The following is a 24,583-nucleotide window of genomic DNA, read 5'->3' as shown; positions in this document are numbered from 1 at the left end:
GATCAAACCCAGGTCTTCCACGTTGCAGGCAGATTCTTTGCTGTCTCAGCATACCAGGGAAACCCAGTGAATTTCTAGAGAATTATTTTTAAAAAGAGAGTTTTCCAATTCTAGTCTTAAAAAGATGTGGGGCTCAATATTCCCTCCAGGTGGAATTACTGATTGGGAAATATTAATAGCTAACATCTAAGTTCAGAACCAACCAGGAGACTAGGGACATGTAGAAAGAAGGTACTAGCAAAGTGTGTTCCCAGGAAGGAGACAGAGCACCTGTCACTGAAAGCAAAGATGCACCGCTACTTCCCAGGGACAAGGACTAGACCTTGGGGAAAACTGGGGGATATGTTGGGGTTAATAGGTCTGGAGAGACATTTCCAGTGTGCAATATTTTTATTTTAGATTTTCTAGTTCTAAGATAAAACATCAATAGCAACTTAAATTCATACAGTGACAGGCTCTATTTTCTTGGGCTCCAAAATCACTGCTGACAGTGACTGTAGCCATGAAATTAAAAGATGCTTGCTTCTTGGAAGAAAAGCTATGACAAACCTAGACAGCATATGAAAAAGCAAAGACATCACTTTGCTGACAAAGGTCCATATAGTCAAAGCTATGGTTTTTCCAGTAGTCATGTACAGATGTCAGAGTTGGACCACGATGAAGGGTGAGGGCCAAAGAATTGATGCTTTCAAACTGTGGTGCTGGAGAAGACTCTTGAGAGTCCCTTGGACTGCAAGGAGATCAAACCAGTCAATCCTAAAGGAAATCAACCCTGAATATTCATTGGAAGGACGAATGCTGAAGCTCCAATACTTTGGCCACCTGATATGAACAGCTGACTCACTGGAAAAGACCCTGAGGCTAGAAAACATTGAGGGCAAGAGGAGAGGCAGGCAAGAGGGTGAGATGGTTGGTTGGCATCAGTCTCAATGAGCTTGAGCAAACTCCAGGAAGCTGGACAGGGAAGCCGGGTGTGCTGCAGTCCATGGGGTCTCAAAGAGTTGGACATGACTGAGCAACTGAACAAATGGTTAAAAACCTTCTTCATGTTTCATGATTATTTGCAAAAACCCTGCAAACATTCTTTTTTTTTTTTTTTTTTTTTGAGAAAGGGCTTAGGGCTCAAAGTTACAAGGACAAAGAATGAACTAAAAGTGTAGGTAAAAGACCTTTCATTCTTCCAGTTAAGCTCTGCAGTTCCTCTTGGAGAAGCATCAAAGGATGGAAAAAAAGATCAGATGAGGAAGAAGTACCCTCCTCATCTGGTCATGGTCCAAGGCTCTCTTCAATCTGTCTGAACTCAGAGAGAGGCTCTCAGGCATCTCACCCTGTCTTCTGCATCTGTGGAGCTAAATGCAGTAATTATGCAGAGTGAGAATTGATTTGTCAGTTGAGGGTGTTTTCTGGAAGGAGCAGGCAGGGTCCAGGAGCCACAGGTCTACGTGGTCCAGGGGCCACGAGCACTGCGACCATAAATTCCAGTTTGCTCGAAACAGACCTTTATACCTGTTGTCCTAGCATAATAATTAGAGCATGCTTTCACTCTCAGATGTGTCCTGTCTGAATATTATATTATATGGTCACCCTAGCCACCAGGACTTGACATGGTGTCTTTTTTTTTTTCCCCTACAAAATTGCTTTGACTGTTCCCCTAGGGTCATTGACAAGGTTGTTCTGGACTCAGCTTTCTCATTCTCAAGGTTAATGCTTCTAAGGGGCTAAATCTGCATCCCAGGAATGTTAAACAGGTTAACTGTTTTAACCCTAATCACCTGTGGTTTATGGCTCTGCATGGGGTGTCAGGCAGTGACCCGTAATGAGCTCCCTGTTTGAAAATCATCTGGGGAACTTGTTAAAAATAGAGATGCAAGGGCCCATGGCCTGAAATTCTGATTCAGCACATCTGAGAATCTATTTAAAAATGAGAAACAAAGCTTTCCAGGTGGTTTGAACACTGAAGCCAGATTTGAACCCACTGGTGAGTCATCATTCTTCAACCTCTGGCTGGAGTGGTCCCTTGTTGCTATGGAAACCACTGATCTATCCCTCAGCTAGACTGAATTTTACTTTTTTTTTTTAAGTACACATCTGTTTCAAACATAGAGGACATTATTTTATGGAGAGAAGAGTATTTTCTCTGTTAAGACATTTAAAGAGGAAAAGCAAAGCTCCTAAAAGGCAGAAAAATTTCTAGTCTGAAACCAAATTCAGCAGAAAGCAGGCGTCCCTCACTGCTTTAGCAAGACAAGAAAGAACCAGTGAGCAGTTATTTTCTGAAGCAAGTTTCAGACTGTCTGGAGCATCCTTCAGGTTAGCTGTAAGGTGCCTGGCTGGAGGCCTGGGCTCACGGGCTTCCCCGGTGGTCAGAGGGGCTGATGGTGACCGGCCAAGATGGTATCAAGACTCAGGAGACTCCGGCTGGAGAGGGACCTGGAAAAGGATGGCCCTACAGAATTACCATCAGAATATAATTTACACACACGGCTGAGTGGCCAGGCGGCCCGCACTGAGCCACTCTGATAAACATACCGCACCGATGCTCCGTGTCTGAGCTGAGCAAAGAGCAGTAATCTGTCCTTTAGGTGCAGAAGCAGAGAAGATGGGGTGGAGGAGGGGGCCTGGGAGAAGGCTTCTGTAAGCCTCCTGTGGCCAAGCTGGCCTGATGAATTCAGAATTTAGCGATTCCGAGTTCTCTTTCAGCTTAAACACAAAAGCATAAAATGATTGTATCTCAAACAGAATGATCTTGGAATTCACTGCTCTTTGTAAATTCTGGTATCTGAAGATAAAACAGCAGAATTTCCCCTCCAAAGATACTCCCTGGGATTCACTGCTTTGCCAGCAACTATCGTACTAAGGTGGACAGGGACCCTCCAGGTACCAGCAGTAGAAGCAGCGAGACACTTCACTATGATTCTGTGTTACATAAGCAGCTCGTCCTTCTCTGAAACAGGAATCATTCCCTTTTGGTTCTCCTGTATCCCTGCCAACCTATGTCTGCAGAACTCCTTGACTTTATGTGGATGGTACTTTTCAAACACTCATCCCCGTGTGCTGTATCTTTCTCCCAGAAATGCTCCTAAAGTGCTTCTCCCTGGGCCTAGAAAACCCAGCTCAGTCCCTTGACCCAACTCACTGTCCACACACTCCATTTCACCATCCACTGGAAGCCCATGGAGCACCAAGATCAGTACTCAAAGTCCTTTTTCAAATCCTTTCAAAGCTCTACCCTCTCTTTCCCCAAAACTCTCACATCACCATCTAGGACTCATAGCTTCCCTTTGCAAACACAACTCACCTCCCAATCCCTGGGTCTCCCCAGACATAACCATAACTGTCTTTTCCCCATCCTCCACCAACTGTAGACCCCTACTCTACATCCGAGTTTGGGGGAAGCAATTTTTACATGGACAATCTGCTGAGTTTGCTCTACAAGTAAACGTCTACTAATTATATTTTTCAGGGTTGAGCACATGATAAGAAACTGACACAATGACAAGGAGAATGTGATGGAAGAAGAAGCTGGGAAGGAACACAGAGGGCCTTTGAACAGGGCTGGGTGGGAAAGAGAAGGAAGTAATGACTTACATCACAATACCCACAGATTTGTGTTTATTTCAAACCTCCTCTACTGTAGGATATTTGTTTTTCTCTTTCTGACTTACTTCACTCTATATATCAGGCTCTAGGTTCACCCACCTCACTACAACTGACTCACATTCATTTTTTATGGCTGAGTAATATTCTCCTGTATATATCCACCTGATCTTCTTTATCTGTTCATCTGCTGATGGACATCTAGGTTGCTTGCATGTCCTGGCTATTGTAAACAGTGCTACGATGAACACTGGAGTACATGTATCTTTTAGAATTGCGGTTTTCTCAGGCTATATGCCCAGTAGTGGGTTGCTGGGTCATAATGAATATACATGAAATCTAGGAAAATGGTATTGATGAACCTATTTGCAAGGAAGAAATGGAGACAAAGATGGAGAGAATGAACTTGTGGACACAGGGGTAGGGAAAGAGTAGGGTGAATGGAGAAAGTAGCATCTATCTATCTATCTATATATATATACACACACACTATCATGTGTAAAATGGATAGCTGGTGAGAAGTTGCTTTATAACATAGGGAGCCCAGTCTGGTGCATGATGACCTATAAGGGTGGGGTGGGGTGAGGGGAGGGAGGCTCTAGAGGAAGGGAATATATGTATAATCATGGCTGATTCAAGTTGTTGTATGGCAGAAACCAACAAAACACTGTAAAAAAAATTATTTTTAAAAACCCTCTTCTACTCTAGTTACTGCTACTACACATAGTGTCCTCCACATTTAAACCACTCAACTTATTCTAGGACCCTGGGTTCCTTCCCCTAGATCTTCAGGGTCATGTAAACCTGAAGTGCACCCGCTCACTCAGATAAGTCTCTGCACCTGTCTATTTAGGTGACTCTTCCAGTGCATGCTGGGAAATTGCAAAGAAGTACCCCATCGCTGCCCCTCCCCTCTTCTCTGTGTCCAAGGTTTATGCTTCAAGTAACTTAGAATTTCTTAACATGAGAACCACAGGTGAGCTTCAGGGGCTCTGGGAATCTCTCGGTATTACATAAATCATTTGCGTGTGTGTGTGTGTGCACGCGAGCATGCAGTTTTCTGAGGGTAATATTCACCCTTTATCCCCTCAGCTTTTCAAGGGGACCCCAGCTATACTTAGCCTGTCTCTGGATGAGTTACAGCCATGGTGGTCAGGTCCCAGCGCGGTACCTTGGAAGCAGCCATCACTGCTGCTGTGGCCGCCACGTTCAAGCCTCGCTTCCCAAAGTGCACAAGGGCATCGTAACTTCGGTCTTTCGCTTGGACCAGGCAATCATCAATTTCCTGGCAAAGGAAAAGAGGCACTCTGAGTTGGAAGGCCCAAATAAACCTCTATTTTTTCTCCCCTCTCCTGAGCGCTGAGCTTGGCAGCTTGCTCCATTGCTGATTCTCGCTGGCACTGCCACTAATTGGCTGTCAGACCAGGGTGAGCGCTCAGCCTCTACACACGGTTCTGTCTTCTGCAAAATGAGGACAGTGGAGGCACCTAACTTGTGGAGCACCGTGAGAATTCATTGTTGTTGTTTAGTTGCTAAGTCCTCTCTGACTCCTTGTGACCCCAAGGACTGTAGCCCACCAGGCTCCTCTGTCCATGGGATTTCCCAGGCAAGAATACTGTAGTGGGCTGCCATTTCTTTCTCCAGGGGATTGTCCCAACCCAGGGATTGAACCCATATCTCCTGCATTGGGAGGTATATTCTTTACTGCTGAGCCACCCTGGAAACCCCATGGTGAGGACTACATGTGCTCATTCCAGGAAAGCACCTTACACAGTGGCTGGCTTCAGTAACCAAGAACCATTGTCATCTTCCTTATCTCAAGAAGGTAAACCCCAGGATCTTTGAAATTCTATTATTTCATAGCAATTTCAAACAATACCCAAATTCCTCCTCATGTGTATATCGATGGGAGAGATTAGGATGCAAAAAGAGATAGGGGATATTTTTGTTGATAGAGGAGATCATTTTACAGATAATTAAATAAAAACAGAAACCAGAAGTCAACTACAAGGTAAAGGTGAGGTGGAAGAGAAGATTGTGGTCTACTTAGGGACCAAGAGCAAGTAAAATATTGGTTTAGTTCAAATTTGGATCAGTGCTGGCTCATTCTTCTTGTTGTGTTTGGGTTGTTGTCATTGTTTTAGGAAAACAGCCATTCTGTAATCATAGGAGCAGAGTTCAGTCAATGACACTTGGCCTCTGTCTCATCGGAAGTTCAGCACATTGGTGCACTTCCTTCACTTTGAGGCATACAGGTGGGCATTCACCCCCTTGCCTGGTCCTTGTTTAAAATTCCTCGGGAAGTCACAACACTCAGTTTCCATTGGCTGACTCTGGAAGTGATTCTTTGCAGCTCTTAGTGAAGTAAGCCAGAAAGAAAAACACCAATACAGTATACTAACGCATATATATGGAATTTAGAAAGATGGTAACAATAACCCTGTATACAAGACAGCAAAAGAGACACTGATGTATAGAACAGTCTTATGGACTCTGTGGGAGAGGGAGAGGGTGGGAAGATTTGGGAGAATGGCATTGAAACATGTAAAATATCATGTATGAAACAAGTTGCCAGTCCAGGTTCGATGCACGATACTGGATGCTTGGGGCTGGTGCACTGGGATGACTCAGAGGGATGGTATGGGGAGGGAGGATGGAGGAGGGTTCAGGATGGGGAACGCATGTATATCTGTAGCGGATTCGTTTTGATACTTGGCAAAACTAATACAATTATGTAAAGTTTAAAAATAAAAAAAAAAAAAAAAAAAAGAGTCAATGGAAATTACATTAGTGGCTTCAGGGTTAAGTCCAGTGTTTAGAGAAAGGGAAGTAGGAAGAGTAGAGATCTGATAATGAGGTGGAGGCAGGGATTACTCTCTGAGACAGTAAGTGTTGTGTCCTAGTTCCTAAAGGGCGTCTCAGAAATGGCTACAGTAACCTGTACTGGAGTACCTCCAACTGATGTACTCAAAGCCTTGCCCTGGAAACCCAAAGTGTACAACTTTCAGAAGCAACAGAAACGAATATATCAAGCCACCTATAGTAAAAAAGTTGGCTTAAAGCTCAACATTCAGAAAACTAAGATCATGGCATCTGGTCACATTAATTCATGGCAAATAGATGGAGAAACAGTGGAAACAGTTGCAGACTTTATTTTTGGGGGCTCCAAAATTGCTGCAGATGGTGACTGCAGCCATGAAATAAAAAGACGCTTGCTCCTTGGAAGAAAAGATATGACAAACCTAGACAGCATATTAAAAAGCAGAGACATTACTTTATCAACAAAGGTCTGTCTAGTCAAGGCTATGGTTTTTCCAGTGGTCATGTATGGATGTGAGAGTTGGACTATAAAGAAAGCTGAAAAAAAAAAAAAAAAAAAAAGAAAGCTGAGCTCAGAAGAATTGATGCTTTTGAACTGTGGTGTTGGAGAAGACTCTTGAGAGTCCCTTGTACTACAAGGAGATTCAACCAGTCCGTCCTAAAGGAAATCAGTCGTGAACGTTCATTGGAAGGACTGATGTTGAAGTCAAAACTCCAATACTTTGGCCACCTGATGCAAAGAGCTGACTCATTTGAAAAGACCCTGATGCTGGAAAAGATTGAAAGCGAGAGAAGAAGGGGACGATGGAGGATGAGATGGTTGGATGGTATCACTGACGCAATGGTCAGGAGTTTGAGTAAACTCTGGGAGTTGGTAACAGACAGGGAGGCCTGGTGTGCTGCAGTCCATGGGGTCACAAAGAGTCAGACACGACTGAGTGACTGAACTGAATTGATAGTGCTCTTAATTCATATGGTAGAATCTTACCACACAACCAGTTCAGAAAGTCATATAATATCATTAATGAATTACAGAATGCTGGACCCAATAATCCCACTCTCAAGAATTTATTCTAAGACAAGAAGTCAATAGAAGTTGACTGTATACTATGTGTGGTGATGTTTGTGGGTCCTTATGGACCCACAAATGGAAAAGGATGGTATGCAAACATGTTTAAGATTTCAGAAGACAAGTAATGCATCTTTTCAGCTTTTTGTAGTTATTGCCTTCGGGTTTCGTTTTGGCTTTTTGGTGTGTGTGTGTATGGTTAACATTCTAAGGAAACATTACATAGACTGCATTGAATGAAAAAAGGAGCTACCAAACAAATTAATAAGACAGAAGTCTTTTATTTTAATGGTTTCTGCATCTATTATTTCCCTTAGTGTCTCAGTGGTAAAGAATCCACCTGCCAATGCAGGAGACACAGGAGATGTGGGTTTGATCCCTGGATTGGAAAGAGCCTCTGGAGGAGGAAATGGCAACCCACTCCAATATCCTTGCCTGGGAAATCCCATGGACAGAGGAGCATGGTAGGCTACCGTAGGATATGACTTAGCAACTTAGCATGCATGTGTCTCTTACTGTATGAAATCTTAACAAAACCATGGAACAATCCATTGAAAACAAGTCGGACAAATCAGGTTCAGAGGAGATGTTAAACAAAAAATAATTTAATAGACAGTGACATTATCTTAAAAGTAGCTTAAATTTCTTTTCAAGAGGTAAAAGTTGTAATTCCTCCGTGTATCCTTAGATATTGTTTGACTCCTTCCTGCAATTTCTCCCTATCTTATTTTTTCCATCTCTGCATGCTTATGCTAAGTCGCTTCAGTCGTGTCCGACTCTGTGTGACCCCATAGACAGCAGCCCACCAGGCTCCCCCATCCCTGGGATTCTCCAGGCAAGAACACTGGAGTGGGTTGCCATTTCCTTCTCCAATGCATGAAAGTGAAAAGTGAAAGTGACGTCGCTCAGTCGTGTCCGACTCCTAGTGACCCTATGGACTGCAGCCCACCAGGCTCCTCCACCCATGGGATTTTCCAGGCAAGAGTACTGGAGTGGGGTGCCATTGCCTTCTCCTTTCCATCTCTGACATTAGACAAATCTACATTTTCATTTCAAGGATGTATGGGAAGCAAAACTTTGAAGCAAAACACAAAAGGTAAATTGAATGAAACAAATTATTATGTCTATTCTCATTAACACACTTATCAACTGATAACTTATAAAGTATAAAAATAGCAGGTATTTCATTTGTAGCATACATTTTATCATTGATCAATAAAGCAAATGTACTAGAAAGTTGTTATATTCCAGTCTCTGTTGTAGCTATCCAGGCACAAATTCAAGTCTTTTCATCTCTCTAGGCTTCAACTTTCCTGTTTATGTTAAGTTTTTAAAAATTTATTATTTTTATCTTTAACATTTATCATTTTTATTTTTTTGTCCATGCTGAGTCTTGGTTGCTGCTCAGGCTTTTGTCTAGTTGCAGTCAGCGGGGGCTACTCTGTAGTAGCTGTGGTATGTGGGCTTCTCACTGCAGTGGCGTCTCCTGTTGCGGAGCACAAGCTCTAGGGCGAGCAGGCTTCGATAACTGCGGCACGTGAGCTCGGTAGCTGTGGCTCCTGGGGTTGAGGGCACAAGCTTAGTGGTTATGGTGCATGGGCTTAGCTGCTCCTCAGAATGCAGGATCCTCCCAGACCAGGGATCAAACCTGTGTCTCCCGCACTGGCAGGCAGATTCTTTACTACTGAGCCAGCAGGGAAGACCTGTACTAAGTTTTTAAAGTATTTTTTAGTAATATATATAAAAATTCCATCTACAAAAGGACAGGCGCTGAACCTGATGAAAGGAAAGAAATTCAGTTTGGGGAGTTGAATTATGAGTGAATTTTTTTCTGTCTTTTGTTTCGATGTATGGAAATGTTTTACAATAATAGTGATGAATAATATCGTTTTGAGAATTTCACCAGGTCATAAAAATAGACTTAAAAGAGAAAGATTAGAAGGAACAATTTTCGGGTAGGGGGCAAATAAGTCAATCAAGAGTCTCCTTCAATAAAATCATATGTCTTTTTAAAAAAAAAAAATCACTTAAAAATTTTTTTTCACTCACTGGAAGGACTGAAAGGCAGAACAACACAAATTACCTTTTCTTTTGAAGACAGTGTGGGATGTACAAACTTCCTGTAGAGGAGGCTGGAGCCTTTTGTGTAGGGAGACAGCAGCCAGGCTACAAATGCTATTTTTAGTTCATAATAGAATGGAAACCTGGAGAGAGATGAGAAACATACACATTCCATTAGGTTTTCAGCAACTCTGCCCTGAGCCTATGACAGACAGAACCTGGGAGCACAGATAGTTCTCCTGCCTGCACACAGCCTGGTCCTCAGATTCCCATGAACGAGTGTGCACACACACACATCCGAGGTACAAGTCCAGGGTCTCTTTTGAAAACCAGTTCCTTTTCTGTGTGTGTGTGACCTCAGTATGAGGCTTGTAGGATCTTAGTTCCCTGAGCAGGAATTGAACCCAGGCACCTAGCGGTGAAAGCACAGAGTCCTATCTATGAGACCACCAGGGAGTTCGCAAAGCCCGTTCACGTTTTCTTGTTGTCAAACAAGCTAGGGACCCAGGGTCTCTCAGCAGTCACTCTATGACTGTGCCTGACAACAACTGGCGCTTTTTGCCAGGCTCTGTTCACTTTGGCTGGAGCCGGAGCTCCTGCAGGCCCAGATGCCACATCCACCCTCGCCCGAGTTCCCACTCATTCACTCTTTCCTGGAGGCCAAGAAGGGACAAACACTTGGAGAATTCACAGCAGGGCAGAGCTGACAAAGAATCTCCACTTAGAATGAAAGCCTCTGTTCCTTGGCTGTCTTCTTAGTCCCCAAACAGGCTGGACAGGAGCCCAACTCTTGCAGGAAAGAGGATGGTACTTACCCTGCTCAAACCAACGGCAGACTTGGGGGAGGGGGGCAGGGAATAGAATATAAATAGTAAAATACAGGAAAGCCTGGCGTGCTGCAGTCCATGGGGTTGCAAAGAGTTAGACATGACTAAGCAACTGAACAAGTACAATATATATAACTGCTTTATATACATATATGTATATATACATATATATAGTATATGTATATATATATTCCCTGAGAATCCCTTAGACAACAAGGAGATCAAACCAGTCCATCCTAAAGGAAATCAGTCCTGAATATTTATTGAAAGGACTGATGGTGAAACTGAAACTCCAATATTTTGGCCACCTGATGTGAAGAACTGACTCATTTGAAAAGACTCTGATGCTGGGAAAGATTGAAAGCAAGAGGAGAAGGGGACGACAGAGGATGAGATGACTGGATGGCATCACCGACTCGATGGACATGAGCTGGAGTAAGCTCCGGGAGTTGATGATGGACAGGGAAGCCTGGCGTGCTACAGTCCATGGGATCGCAAAGAGTTGGACACAACTGAGTGACTGAACTAAACATATGTATATAGTTTCAGGTGTACAGCAAAGTGATTCAGCTGTACACCTGACACTAACACATCATTGTAAATCAACTATGCCTGCATGCTAAGTCATTTCAGTCATGTCCAATTTTTTGCCACCCCATGTAGCCTGCCAGGCTCCTCTTTCCATGGAGTTCCCTAGGCAAGAATACTGGAGTGGGTTCCCATGCCCTCCTCCAGGGGATCTTCCCAACCCAGGGATCAAACCCTTGTCTCATATATGTCCTGCTTTGGCAGGTGGGTTCTTTACCACTACCGCCACCTATACTTCAATAGAAAAAAACCTAAATTTTAAAAACCAACAGCAGGCAAAAAGGTTTTGATCATTTTGGTAGCAAAAGAAAGAAGAGTTCAAGGTACAGATAAAATATAACTCTGAAGTTTAAAGTTCTGGGTACTATTCACTGATGTATCCCATAAACCCTTTGCCAGCACCCATATGTGGCAGTTGGTGCTGAGCACCAAGAGGACACTGGGGAATAAAGAAGACCTGAGCCCTGTTCTCTTGGAGCTTCCAGTCTAGCAGGAAGCACAGACAAGGTTCTGGCATCCTCGGAACCGACAGTCCAGTCAAGGAAACAGAGATTGCTCAAATCAAGACAATTAGTGTAGAATAACATCCTGAGACAAGCGCCATCAAGGGTCTCTGTTAACCCATATGGTACTTCTGCACGTGTGAGAAAAAGCCCAACCCTTCAACTGGATGCAGTCCTGTGAGCATATGACTTGCAAACAGGGCTTCATCTGAATTTCAGCTCCACTGGCCAGGTATCTTGTGCTATGAACAACCTGTGCAACCGTACTTGGCAGGTCAAATGGGTATTAACCAGGTCTTTTTATTTTTTGTATTCTGATGCTTTGACATCTTGGGACCTTGCTGATGGAGAGACTGCCTCTCTCATGGACACCACAATACAGGCTCCTGCCCACACTTCTTTCCTCTGCTTCCTGATCTGCCTGTGTGACTCTGCATGGCACACTGTGCCTCTAGGGATCTGTGTATCTTTTAAAAAATATTTATTTATTTATATATTTGACTGTACTGGGTCTTCACTGTGGCACACAGGATCTTCAGTTGCAGCATGTCAACTCTTAGTTGCAGCATGTGGGATCTAGTTCCTGATGAGGGATTGAACCCAGGATCCCTGCACTGAAAGTGTGGACTCTTAGCCACTGGATCACCAGGGAAGTCCCTTGGGATCTGTGAAGTTAACAAACTTATTCCTTCATAATAGTCATTTCTGTGTCTGCATGTCTTGTGCTATGCTGTGCTTAGTTGCTCAGTCGTGTCCAACTCTTTGCGACTTTGCAACTCTTTGCGACCCTGCAGCACGCCAGGGTCCTCTGTCCATGGGGATTCTCCAGGCAAGAATACTGGAGTGGGTTGCCACGCCCTCCTCCAGGAGATCTTCCCAACCCATGGGTCAAGCCCAGGTCTCCTGTACTGCAGGCAGATTCTTTACCATCTGAGCCACCAAGGAGGCCCAAGAACGCTGGGGTGGGTAGACTATCCATTTTCTAGGGGAACTTACCAATCCAGGAATCAAACCAGGGCCTCCTGTATTACAGGCGGATTCGTTACCAACTGAGACATCAGGGAGCCCCTCTGCATGTCTTAGCAAACTTAAAAACAAATCCTGGGTACCATTCAAACATGATGCTATGAGGGAACATGATACCCGGGCAGGTTTGAGGCATCAAAAAAGTAAACCCCTTCCAGGCCATCCTCGTGATAAGAGAGCAAACACAAACAGTAATTTCTAGCAAGACATTTCAGAGGTCTTTAACTCTCACATCACTCCAGACAGCAGCTCCACCACCCCTTCTTTCCCCATCCTAGGCCACTGCCTTCTGCTCCTGGCAGGCCCTTCCTGAACATTCCCCTAGAAACTAAAGGACACTTTCATGTCAAGATCGTTTAATGCTTCACAGCCAGAAAAGAGAAGGAGCTGAAGGAACAGAGATGTGATCCTCTCATATTTGAACACTCTGGTGATTAACAATGGAGGAAATTTGGTCTTGAAAACAAGTATTTGTCAGCCCCAAGGGGCAAATGAGCCTGGCAAGCTCAGGCACCAATCCAAGATACACAGATAATCCTAGGGGGAATCTGTCACACTGTGGCTCTTTTGTTTATTATGTAAGAGATATGGGTTGGTTTTTTTTTTAATAGGTTGTGTGTCCACATAGTTTAAAAGATTCTAGAAGTCCAAAAGGGGACATAACAGAGTCTCTTTCCCATCTTGGACCCTTTTCCAAAAGCACAAAAGCATCATCAGTTTCCTGTAGATCCTTCCAGAAGTGGACTGGGGCTAAGATATACTATCATGTGGGCATGTAGGACACCTGCAATGCTCCCTACACTCACTCAGTGGTATTCTCTGCTCCCCTTCACACCACACCTTGCTTTCCCCACCACACATCCAATGAACAGGACACTCTGGTGGCTTCAGCAATAATGTGAACTGTGAACTTCCAGATGTTCAAGCTGGTTTTAGAAAAGGCAGAGGAACCAGAGATCAAATTGCCAACATCCGTTGGATCATCGAAAAAGCAAGAGAGTTTCAGAACATCTACTTTTGTTTTATTGACTATGCCAAAGCCTTTGACTGTGTGGATCACAATAAACTGTGGAAAATTCTGAAAGAGATCGGCATACCATACCACCTGACCTGCCTCTTAAGAAACCTGTATGCAGGTCAGGAAGAAACAGAACTGGACATGGAACAACAGACTGCTTCCAAACAGGAAAAGGAGTACGTCAAGGCTGTATATTGTCACCCTGCTTATTTAACTTATATGCAGAGTACATCATGAGAAATGCTGGGCTGGAGGAAGCACAAGCTGGAATCAAGATTGCCGGGAGAAAGATCAATAACCTCAGATATGCAGATGACACCACCCTTAAAGCAGAAAGTAAAGAAGAACTAAAGAGCCTCTTGATGAAAGTGAAAGAGGAGAGTGAAAAAGTTGGCTTAAAGCTCAACATTCAGAAAACTAAGATCAGGGCATCTGGTCCCATCACTTCATGGCAAATAGATGGGGAAACAGTGGAAACAGTGGCTGACTTTATTTTTTTGGGTTCCAAAATCACTGTGGATGGTGATTGCAGCCATGAAATTAAAAGACGCTTGCTTCTTGGCAGGAAAGTTATGACTAACCTAGACAGCATATTAAAAAGCAGAGACATTACTTTGTCAACAATGGTCCATCTAGTCAAAGCTATGGTTTTTCCAGTGGTCATGTATGGATGTGAAAGTTGGACTATAAAGAAAGCTGAGCACCGAAGAATTGATGCTTTTGAACTGTGGTGTTGGAGAAGACTCTTGAGAGTCCCTTGGACTGCAAGGAGATCCAACCAGTCCATCCTAAAGGAGATCAGTCCTGGGTGTTCATTGGAAGGACTGACGCTGAAGCTGAAATTCCAATACTTTGGCCACCTAATGCGAAGAGCTGATTCATTTGAAAAGACCCTGATGCTAGGAAAGATTGAGGGCAGGAGGAGAAGGGGACAACAGAGGATGAGATTGTTGGATGGCATCACTGACTTGATGGACATGGGTTTGGTTGGACTCTGGGAGTTGGTGATGGACAGGGAGGCCTGGCATGCTGTGGTTCATGGGGTTGCAAGGAGTCGGACATGACTGAACGACTGAACTGAACTGAACTGGAGATTTTCTCATACCAGTACATGGAGAGTGGTTTCTGTCTCTCTCTCTTTTTTATGGCTGTTTCATGTGACTTGCAGGATCGTAGTTCCCTGGCCAAGGATTGAACCTGGGCCCAGGGCAGTGAAAGAACAGAGTCCTAACCACTGGACCACCAGGGAATTCCCCAGGCCTTACCCTTCTTAATGGCTGTATAGGGGGCATGAGCATCTACCCAGACTCCCATGGATGGATATTTACAAAGGTCACAACCTTTAGCTACTACAACAGAGCTGCCATGAATCTCCTGGAGTATGCTTCTTTATGTCCTAATGATAATGTACCTTTAAGAAAATGCTCAGAAGTGAAAATTTTGCAGGTATCTGATTTATAGGTAGAAGCTGCACTTTTGTGCAAGCATGAGTACAAGAGCCTGGTTCTCCCCAGCCTCATGCTCACAGTGTAGGACAGTGTAAGAGCCTGCCCCAGGTTATGAGGATTGGTAGAGTGGGGGGTTGGTGGGGAGGATGGGCATTAGATCCTGAGCAGTTCTTCTGAGCTGCTGGAGCCCCTGTATTCTCTGGTCAGCCTGCTGCTAAGCCTCCTTGTTCTTCAAGATCTTTCCTGTGTACCCCATCCACATTAACATGACTTTAAAAAAAGTTATTTTTAGTTGTACTGGGTCTTCATTGCTGTGTTAGTCGTTCAGTCATATCTGACTATTTGTGACCTCATGGGCTGTAGCCCACCAGGCTCCTCTGTCCATGAGGATTCTCCAGGCAAGAATACTGGAGTGGGTTTCCATTTCTTTCTCCAGGTTCATTGCTGTACATAGGCTTTCTCTAGTTGTGGTGAGCAGGTGCTACTCTTATCAATCACTTCATTTGCTTTCACTTTTTTTCCTCAAGCTTTTTTCCTGCTCTGAAGATCATGGCATCCAGTCCCATCACTTCATGGGAAATAGATGGGGAAACAGTGGAAACAGTGTCAGACTTTATTTTTCTGGGCTCCAAAATCACTGCAGATGGTGACTGCAGCCATGAAATTAAAAGATGCTTACTCCCTGGAAAGAAAGTTATGACCAACCTAGATAGCATATTCAAAAGCAGAGACATTACTTTGCCAACAAAGGTTCGTCTAGTCAAGGCTATGGTTTTTCCTGTGGTCATGTATGGATGTGAGAGTCGGATTGTGAAGAAGGCTGAGCGCCGAAGAATTGATGCTTTTGAACTGTGGTGTTGGAGAAGACTCTTGAGAGTCCCTTGGACTGCAAGGAGATCCAACCAGTCCATTCTGAAGGAGATCAGCCCTAGGATTTCTTTGGAAGGAATGATGCTAAAGCTGAAACTCCAGTACTTTGGCCACCTCATGCGAAGAGTTGACTCATTGGAAAAGACTCTGATGCTGGGAGGGATTGGGGGCAAGAGGAGAAGGGGACGACAGAGGATGAGATGGCTGGATGGCATCACTGACTCAATGGACATGAGTCTGAGTGAACTCCGGGAGTTGGTGATGGACAGGGAGGCCTGGCGTGCTGCGATTCATGGGGTCGCCAAGAGTCGGACACGACTGAGCGACTGATCTGATCTGATCTTTCTATTCAAAGACAACTGCTGGCTTACTGAGTGATTCACTCAGTTGGGAAAATTCAACTGAAAAACTATGAGGTAAGGGGCCCATGCTAAGCAGTTCAGGGAAACCAAAGCTAGGGTAGAAACATCCTCACCCTTAGTGGCTTGTCATTTAGCAAGACCAACAGATAACCCCATAATGTGCGGTGAGTAATGGAACAATATCTCAGCGTGGCTCAAGGGCTTTGCTTCTCTCCGAATCATCATCCATTGCTCACAAACATACACCTCACAATTCTTACAATGTATCTAGCCAAAGGTCCATATAGTCAAAGCTATGGTTTTTCCGGTAGTCATGTACGGATGTGAGGGTTGGACCATAAAGAATGCTGAACACCGAAGAACTGATGCTTTTGAATTGTGGTGCTGGAGAAGACTCTTGAGAGTCCCTTGGACAGCAAGGAGATCAAACCAGTCAATCCTAAAGGAAATCAGCCCTGAATATTCATTGGAAGGACTGATGCTGAAGCTGAAGCTCCAGTATTTTGGTCACCTGATGCAAAAAGCCGACTCATTGGAAAAGACCCTGATGCTGGGAAAGATTGAAGAAAGGAAGAGAAGGGGGCGACAGAGGATGAGATGGTTGAATGGCATCACTGACTCAATGGACACGAGTTTGAGCAAACTCTGGGAGATGGTGAAGGACAGGGAAGCCTGGCGTGTTGCAGACCACAGAGTCAAGGGAGTCAGACACAACTTAGTTACTGGACAACAACAACATTCTATGTGGATAAGCCCTTGAATTGCCCTGACCTTAAGAATTAGGATGTATTTGAGAAGAAAAGGCTGGATGAACCCATAATATCCAAGTCATTTGTACAGCACTCAGGTGCAATTCTGTGCTCTTGATACAATACCGTCACACTCAAGGGGGTAAGAGTTTCCTTTTTTTTTTTCAGTCATGCCGGGTGGCCTGCCGAATCTCAGTTCAGCAACCAGGGATTGAACCAAAGCCTCAACAGTGAAAGCTCTGTGCCCTAACCATTGGACTGCCAGGGAATTTCTAAGAGATTTCAAAGGGGGTTTGGCAAGTGATGAAACTGTCAAATATACAGGCAATTAATGTGTACAGAAAATTTCCGGAAGAAAACACAACTGACTTTGACCATGCTAACCTCTGGGGAGAGAGCCAAGGGCCTGGGGGAGGAGGGACTTACTTTTTAGTGTATTGTTTCAATTTTATTTTGCCATGTGCATGTAGTATTATATAAGTTTTTAAAAATTAAATGAAATAATCTACACAAATTGTGAAACAAACCACCATCCTATCTCTTCTGGGACCATACACAGCTGCTGTTTTCATCAAGATAGAAAGCTTTTAAAAGTTACCTATGAAGAGAGAACTGTGCTAAGGGTGAGGTGGAGAGACCAGGGTGGGGATGCATGCGTGAAGAGTGAGAGGAAAAGTATAGACATGAAGGGTGATTTCCAGTCCAGGAAGTGAACAGAAGTGAAAGATGCTTCTAGGAAGCCAGAAGGTGTAGAACTACCTCTCCACGTCTTTAATTATAAAAAGAACTTAGAGCTGCTGAATTGGGGTCCATTCCCTGGAAGGGAAAGAGGCTCTGTCTGTCTAACAGGCCTGTTCTGGGTCCAATCCCAGGGTGAAAGAGAGGATGGAGAGGGAGGACTATCCCAGAAGGAGACCAGGATCTGTGATACCTGGAGGTTGCCAGGAAAAGACAGAGCAGGCTGAGGGCATGTCCAGACTGCAAGCTGAGACAGGCACAGGTGGCAGTGGTTTAGTTGCTCTTCCCTGCAAAAGCGGAGCCCAAGGTGCCAGGAGACAGGCAAGGGACCCTCACTTTCTACCCACAAACTGCCTGGACAGTGCGAGCTCAGGGGGACCAAGGAGGGACCAGATGACGCCTCTACATGGGTCAGGAAGAGAGGGGTGTTCTGCTCACACTGCACACACACTCCAAATACACCAGCTATCAGACGCCTTCCTGTGATAGGCAGCATTTTGGTCCTATGAACTTCCTCCCCATGTTACCCACCAATATGTTACCTCACATGGCATAAGGGATTCTACAGATGTAATTAAGGTAATTAATCTTCTGACTTTAAGTTAGGGAGACTGGGACTTTCCTGATGGTCCAGTGGTTAAGAATGTGCCTTCCAATGCAAGAGATGCAGGTTCAATCCCTGGTTGGGAGACTAAACCTGTGCACTGCAACTATGGAGCCCACATGCCACAGTGAAGAGTCAGCATAGCCAAAAAAAAGAAAACTGAACATGTGAAAATTTCAAAGTTCAAGTCAATGCATTTGGTACATGTATTGCAAGTGCTCTTAATAGTTAATCATGAATTTTTTTTTTAAGATGGGGAGATTATATTGGATTATTGGGGTGGGCTTGGTCTAATTACATGATACCTTAAACAATAAGGCAGAGACCATTCTCTGGCTGGTAATAGAAGAGGACAGAAATGACATGCCATTGTTGGCTTGAAGATGACAGGATGTCACATGTCAAGGAAGTGGGGACCTCAGTCCTACAGCCCCAAGGAATTGACTCTGCCAACAACCTGAATGAACCTATAAGTGGAATCTCCCCAGAGATTCCAGATAAGATAAGATACCTGGGGGATAAGATCCCAGATAAGAGCCTGGGCTGACCCACACCTGGGTTTTGGTCTTGTGAGCTTCTCAGCAGAGGACTCAGTTGACTCTACTTGAACTTCTAACTCTCAGAAACTGTGAAGTAATAAATTTGTACTGTTTAAGGATGTTAAAGTTTTAGTAATCTATTATGGAAGCAATAGAAAAGTAATACACCTCCCCCAAATCAAAATTAAATCAACCCCAGAGACAGTTGTTGACACTTGGGTTGCCATGCCCTCCTCCAGGGCATCTTCCTGACCCAGGGATTGAACCTGAGTCTCTTTATGTCTCCTGCATTGGCAGGCAGATTCTCTACCACTAGTGCCACCTGGGAAGTCTACTTATTAGGCATGAGACTAAAATTCCAGGACCAAGGGTTAAACATATCCCAGCTATTAGGGAGCAGCACATCCATCATTAGGTAGGATTTCCACCCAGCAAAGTGGTTGAAATGCCGGGACCCCCAGGAAAGAGCTCATGAGACTAACGTTCTTCCCCATGGTGTTCATAATAAAGGATGAGAGGAGAGCAGGAGGCCACCAGTGCCAGCCAAAAGGAGGGCATTGCAACAGAAGACTAGACCACAAGAAGTGCTGGCCATGCTCTCTTTTTTTTTAATTGGAGGACAACTGCTTTACAATGTTGCATTAGTTTCTGCTCTACAACATTGCAAATCAGTCATAACTATATATTTATATCTCTTCTCTTGGGCCTCCCTTCCTGCCCCCATTCCACCCCTCTAGTTCATCACAGAGTACCAGGCTGGGCTCCCTGTGTTATTAACGTATTAGCACCTTCCCACTTGGAGAAGGCGATGGCACCCCACTCCAGTACTCTTGCCTGGAAAATCCCATGGACGGAGGAGCCTGGTAGGCTGCAGTCCATGGGGTTGCGAAGAGTCGGACACGACTGAGCAACTTCACTTTGACTTTTCACTTTCATGCATTGGAGAAGGAAATGGCAACCCACTCCAGTGTTCTTGCCTGGAGAATCCCAGGGATGGGGGAGCCTGGTGGGCTGCCATCTATGGGGTCGCATAGAGTCGGACACGACTGAAGCGACTTAGCAGTAGCAGCAGCAGCAGCAGCACCTTCCCACTAGCTATCTACTTTACACATGATAGTGTACATGTGCCAATGCTACTCTCTGAGTTCATCCCACCCTCTCGTTCCCCCACTGTGTCCACATCTGTGTTCTCCACATCTGTGTCTCCATACCTTCCCTGCAATTAAGTTCATCAGTACCATCTTTCTAGATTCAATATATATGCTTTAATATACTATATTTGTTTTTCTCTTTCTGACTTACTTCACTCTGTATAAAAGGCTCTAGGTTTATCCACCTCACTAGAAGGGACTCAAATTCATTTCTTTTTATGGCTGAGTAGTATTCCATTGTATATATATACCACAACTTCTTTATCCATTCATCTGTTGATGGACATCTCAGTTGTTTCCATATCCTGGCTACTGTAAATAGTGCTGCAGAACACTGGGGTAACATGTGTCTATTTGAATTGTGGTTTTCTCAGAGTATAAGCCCAGTAATGGGACTGCTGGGTCATACGGTGGCTATGATCCTTAATGGATTTCACAGTCCTCACTAGGTCCAGCCTATTCTCCTCATCTCCACGGGACAGACAGGAGCCTCCCCACTGAAGCTCTGATCAAAATGGGGTTTGCCTCCTAATGCCAGCCCGTGTGGCCTGGGGAAGGAAAAAAAATGGCTCAGCAGAGTTCTGTCTCCATTCTTAGAGACTCAGCCCATCTCTGGTCTGCTGTTTACCTGGGCACAGAACAGGACAGGATGGCACAAGCATATTAAATTAGGTCATCCAGATTCCTTCCTTCCAGCTTGAGGTCGTAATAGCTGAGACGTCTCTCTCTCCCAGTGGAGATGAAAGCCAGGCTCCTTCAGGGGAAAAACTACATACACACTGAGCCAAGACAGGATTCAGTGAACTAGTGTTCAGAGAAGTGGACGTCTTTGACCCAGGACACCCCAGAGGATAAGTCCAGATGAATCCTTTTTAGGATGAAAACTTTTTCTCCAAAATGGAAATATCCTTATTATTTTTTTCTGATGATATTTGATCACAGTAAAACATTCATAAAACACAGCAAATGTGAAACTGACCTCATGATCCCAAATTGCAGAAATAACCCTAGTTAAGTGATGAGTATTTTTGACACTATTTTTAGTATATATTCACATGTGCACAAACTCAGACACTTCAGATATAAACAGGACGCTATATATTATTCACAACCTCATTTAGCTAAGACACAATATATCAGTACAAACACGTAGCTTATGATTTTCACTTGGTTCACCACTATAACTGTACTGGTCATAAGAGAAAAAGAGCTGTCCATCAAAAGGGAATAGATTAAATAAATTACAGTCCATCTATACCATGAAATTCTATGTGGCCTTTAAAAAAAAGTAGGTAGATCGGTTTATGCTTTCATGAAAGTATTTAAAAAAATAAACTTAAAAAACAAAGTAAGAATTATTAGGTATACTATAGCTGTTGTTCAGTCGCCCAATCATGTCCAGCTCTTCGAGACCCCATGAACTGCAGCACACCAAGTCTCCCTGTCCCTCACCATCTCCCAGAGTTTGCTCAAGTTTATGTAAATTGCATTGATGATGTTGTCCAGCCATCTCATCCTCTGATGCCCTCTTCTCCCTCTGCTCTCAATCTTCCCCAGCATCAGGGACTTTTCCAATAAGCATCTGTTCATATCAGATGTGAGAAGGCAACGGCACCCCACTCCAGTACTCTTGCCTGGAAAACCCCATGGACAGAGGAGCCTGGGTGGGCTGCAGTCCATGGGGTCACTGAGTCGGACACGACTGAGTGAGTTCACTTTCACTTTTCACTTTCATGCACTGGAGAAGGAAATGGCAACCCACTCCAGTGTTCTTGCCTGGAGAATCCCAGGGACGGGGGAGCCTGGTGGGCTGCCGTCTATGGGGTCGCACAGAGTTGGACACGACTGTAGCGACTTAGCAGCAGCAGCAGCAGCATATCAGATGACCAAAATACTGGAGCTTCAGCTTCAGCATCAGTCTGTCCAGTGAATAGTCAGGGTGAATATCCAGTGAATCTCCCTTAACATTGACTGGTTTGATCTCCTTGCTGTCCAAGGAACTTTCAGGGGTCTTCTCCAGCACCACAGTTTGAAGGCATCAATTCCTTGGCGTTCTGCCTTCTTTACAGTCCAACTCTCACAACCACACATGACCCCTGGGAAGACCATAGCCTTGATTATATGGACCTTTGTTGGCAGAGTTACTCCTGTTACCTGGAGTAACAGGCAAATTTGGCCTTGGAATACGGAATGAAGCAGGGCAAAGACTGATAGAGTTTTGCCAAGAAAATGCACTGGTCATAACAAACACCCTCTTCCAACAACACAAGAGAAGACTATACATGGAAATCACCAGATGGTCAACACCGAAATCAGATTGATTATATTCTTTGCAGCCAAAGATGGAGAAGCTCTATACAGTCAGCAAAAACAAGACCAGGAGCTGACTGTGGCTCAGACCATGAACTTCTTATTGCTAAATTCAGACTGAAATTGAAGAAAGTAGGGAAAACCACTAGACCATTCAGGTATGACCTAAATCAAATCCCTTATGATTATACAGTGGAAGTGAGAAATAGATTTAAGGGCCTAGATCTGATAGATAGAGTGCCTGATGAACTATGGAATGAGGTTCGTGACACTGTACAGGAGACAGGGATCAAGACCATCCCCATGGAAAAGAAATGCAAAAAAGCAAAATGGCTGTCTGGGGAGGCCTTACAAATAGCTGTGAAAAGAAGAGAAGTGAAAAGCAAAGGAGAAAAGGAAAGATATAAACACCTGAATGCAGAGTTCCAAAGAATAGCAAGAAGAGATAAGAAAGCCTTCTTCAGCGATCAATGCAAAGAAATAGAGGAAAACAACAGAATGGGAAAGACTAGGGATCTCTTCAAGAAAATCAGAGATACCAAAGGAACATTTCATGCAAAGATAAGCTCGATAAAGGACAGAAATGGTATGGACCTAACAGAAGCAGAAGATATTAAGGAAAGATGGCAAGAATACACAGAAGAACTGTACAAAAAAGATCTTCACGACCCAGATAATCACGATGGTGTGATCACTGACCTAGAGCCAGACATCCTGGAATGTGAAGTCAAGTGGGCCTTAGAAAGCATCACTATGAACAAAGCTAGTGGAGGTGATGGAATTCCAGTTGAGCTATTCCAAATCCTGAAAGATGATGCTGTGAAAGTGCTGCACTCAATATGCCAGCAAATTTGGAAAACTCAGCAGTGGCCACAGGACTGGAAAGGGTCAGTTTTCATTCCAATCCAAAGAAAGGCAATGCCAAAGAATGCTCAAACTACTGCACAATTGCACTCATCTCACACGCTAGTAAAGTAATGCTCAAAATTCTCCAAGCCAGGCTTCAGCAATATGTGAACCGTGAACTTCCTGATGTTCAAGCTGGTTTTAGAAAAGGCAGAGGAACCAGAGATCAAATTGCCAACATCCTCTGGATCATGGAAAAAGCAAGAGAGTTCCAGAAAAACATCTATTTCTGCCTTATTGACTATGCCAAAGCCTTTGACTGTGTGGATCACAATAAACTGTGGAAAATTCTGAAAGAGATGGGAATCCCAGACCACCTGATCTGCCTCTTGAGAAATTTGTATGCAGGTCAGGAAGCAACAGTTAGAACTGGACATGGAACAACAGACTGGTTCCAAATAGGAAAAGGAGTTCGTCAAGGCTGTATATTGTCACCCTGTTTATTTAATTTATATGCAGAGTACATCATGAGAAACACTGGACTGGAAGAAACACAGGCTGGAATCAAGATTGCCAGGAGAAATATCAATCACCTCAGATATGCAGATGACACCACCCTTATGGCAGAAAGTGAAAAGGAACTCAAAAGCCTCTTGATGAAAGTGAAAGTGGGGAGTGAAAAAGTTGGCTTAAAGCTCAACATTCAGAAAACGAAGATCATGGCATTCCGGTCCCATCACTTCATGGGAAATAGATGGGGAAACTGTGGAAACAGTGTCAGACTTTATTTTTCTGGGCTCCAAAATCACTACAGATGGTGACTGCAGCCATGAAATTAAAAGACGCTTACTCCTTGGAAGGAAAGCTACGACCAACCTAGATAGCATATTCAAAAGCAGAGACATTACTTTGCCAACAAAGGTTCGTCTAGTCAAGGCTATGGTTTTTCCTGTGGTCATGTATGGATGTGAGAGTTGGACTGTGAAGAAGGCTGAGTGCCGAAGAATTGATGCTTTTGAAGTGTGGTGTTGGAGAAGACTCTTGAGAGTCCCTTGGACTGCAAGGAGATCCAACCAGTCCATTCTGAAGGAGATCAGCCCTGGGATTTCTTTGGAAGGAATGATGCTAAAGCTGAAACTCCAGTACTTTGGCCACCTCATGCGAAGACTTGACTCATTGGAAAAGACTCTGATGCTGGGAGGGATTGAGGGCAGGAGGAGAAGGAGGCGACAGAGGATGAGATGGCTGGATGGCATCACTGACTCGATGGACGTGAGTCTGAGTGAACTCCGGGAGTTGGTGATGGACAGGGAGGCCTGGCGTGCTGCGATTCATGGGGTCGCCAAGAGTCGGACACGACTGAGCGACTGATCTGATCTGTTGGCAGAGTAATGTCTCTGGTTTTCAACACACTGTCTAGGTTTGTCATCGTTTTCCTGCCAAGAAGCAATCATCTT

General features: G+C 44.2%; 1 protein-coding gene and 1 non-coding gene across 8 annotated transcripts in view; both read right to left on the bottom strand.

The window, feature by feature from the left end:
• The window catches only part of REEP1 (receptor accessory protein 1), a 137,742-nt gene that overhangs the window by 33,295 nt on the left and 79,864 nt on the right, over positions 1 to 24,583 (bottom strand). For all 7 annotated transcript variants that reach the window (XM_044925998.2, XM_044925997.2, XM_044925993.2 and 4 more), the window contains exons 4-5: positions 9,570 to 9,690; positions 4,769 to 4,882 (exon numbers count right to left, since the gene is read on the bottom strand). In XM_044925998.2, coding sequence (XP_044781933.2) covers positions 4,769 to 4,882; positions 9,570 to 9,690 — 235 coding nt within the window. The remainder of the gene's footprint in view (positions 1 to 4,768; positions 4,883 to 9,569; positions 9,691 to 24,583) is intronic.
• On the bottom strand, positions 14,686 to 14,758 carry TRNAE-UUC. Its single transcript has one exon. It is a non-coding gene; the product is annotated as a tRNA-Glu (tRNA).

The sequence above is a fragment of the Bubalus bubalis genome, chromosome 12 (assembly GCF_019923935.1).
Source record: "Bubalus bubalis isolate 160015118507 breed Murrah chromosome 12, NDDB_SH_1, whole genome shotgun sequence".
Taxonomy (NCBI): Eukaryota; Metazoa; Chordata; class Mammalia; order Artiodactyla; family Bovidae; genus Bubalus; species Bubalus bubalis.
Note: the sequence above shows the minus strand (reverse complement) of the source record. Positions and strands in the feature narration are given on the sequence as shown.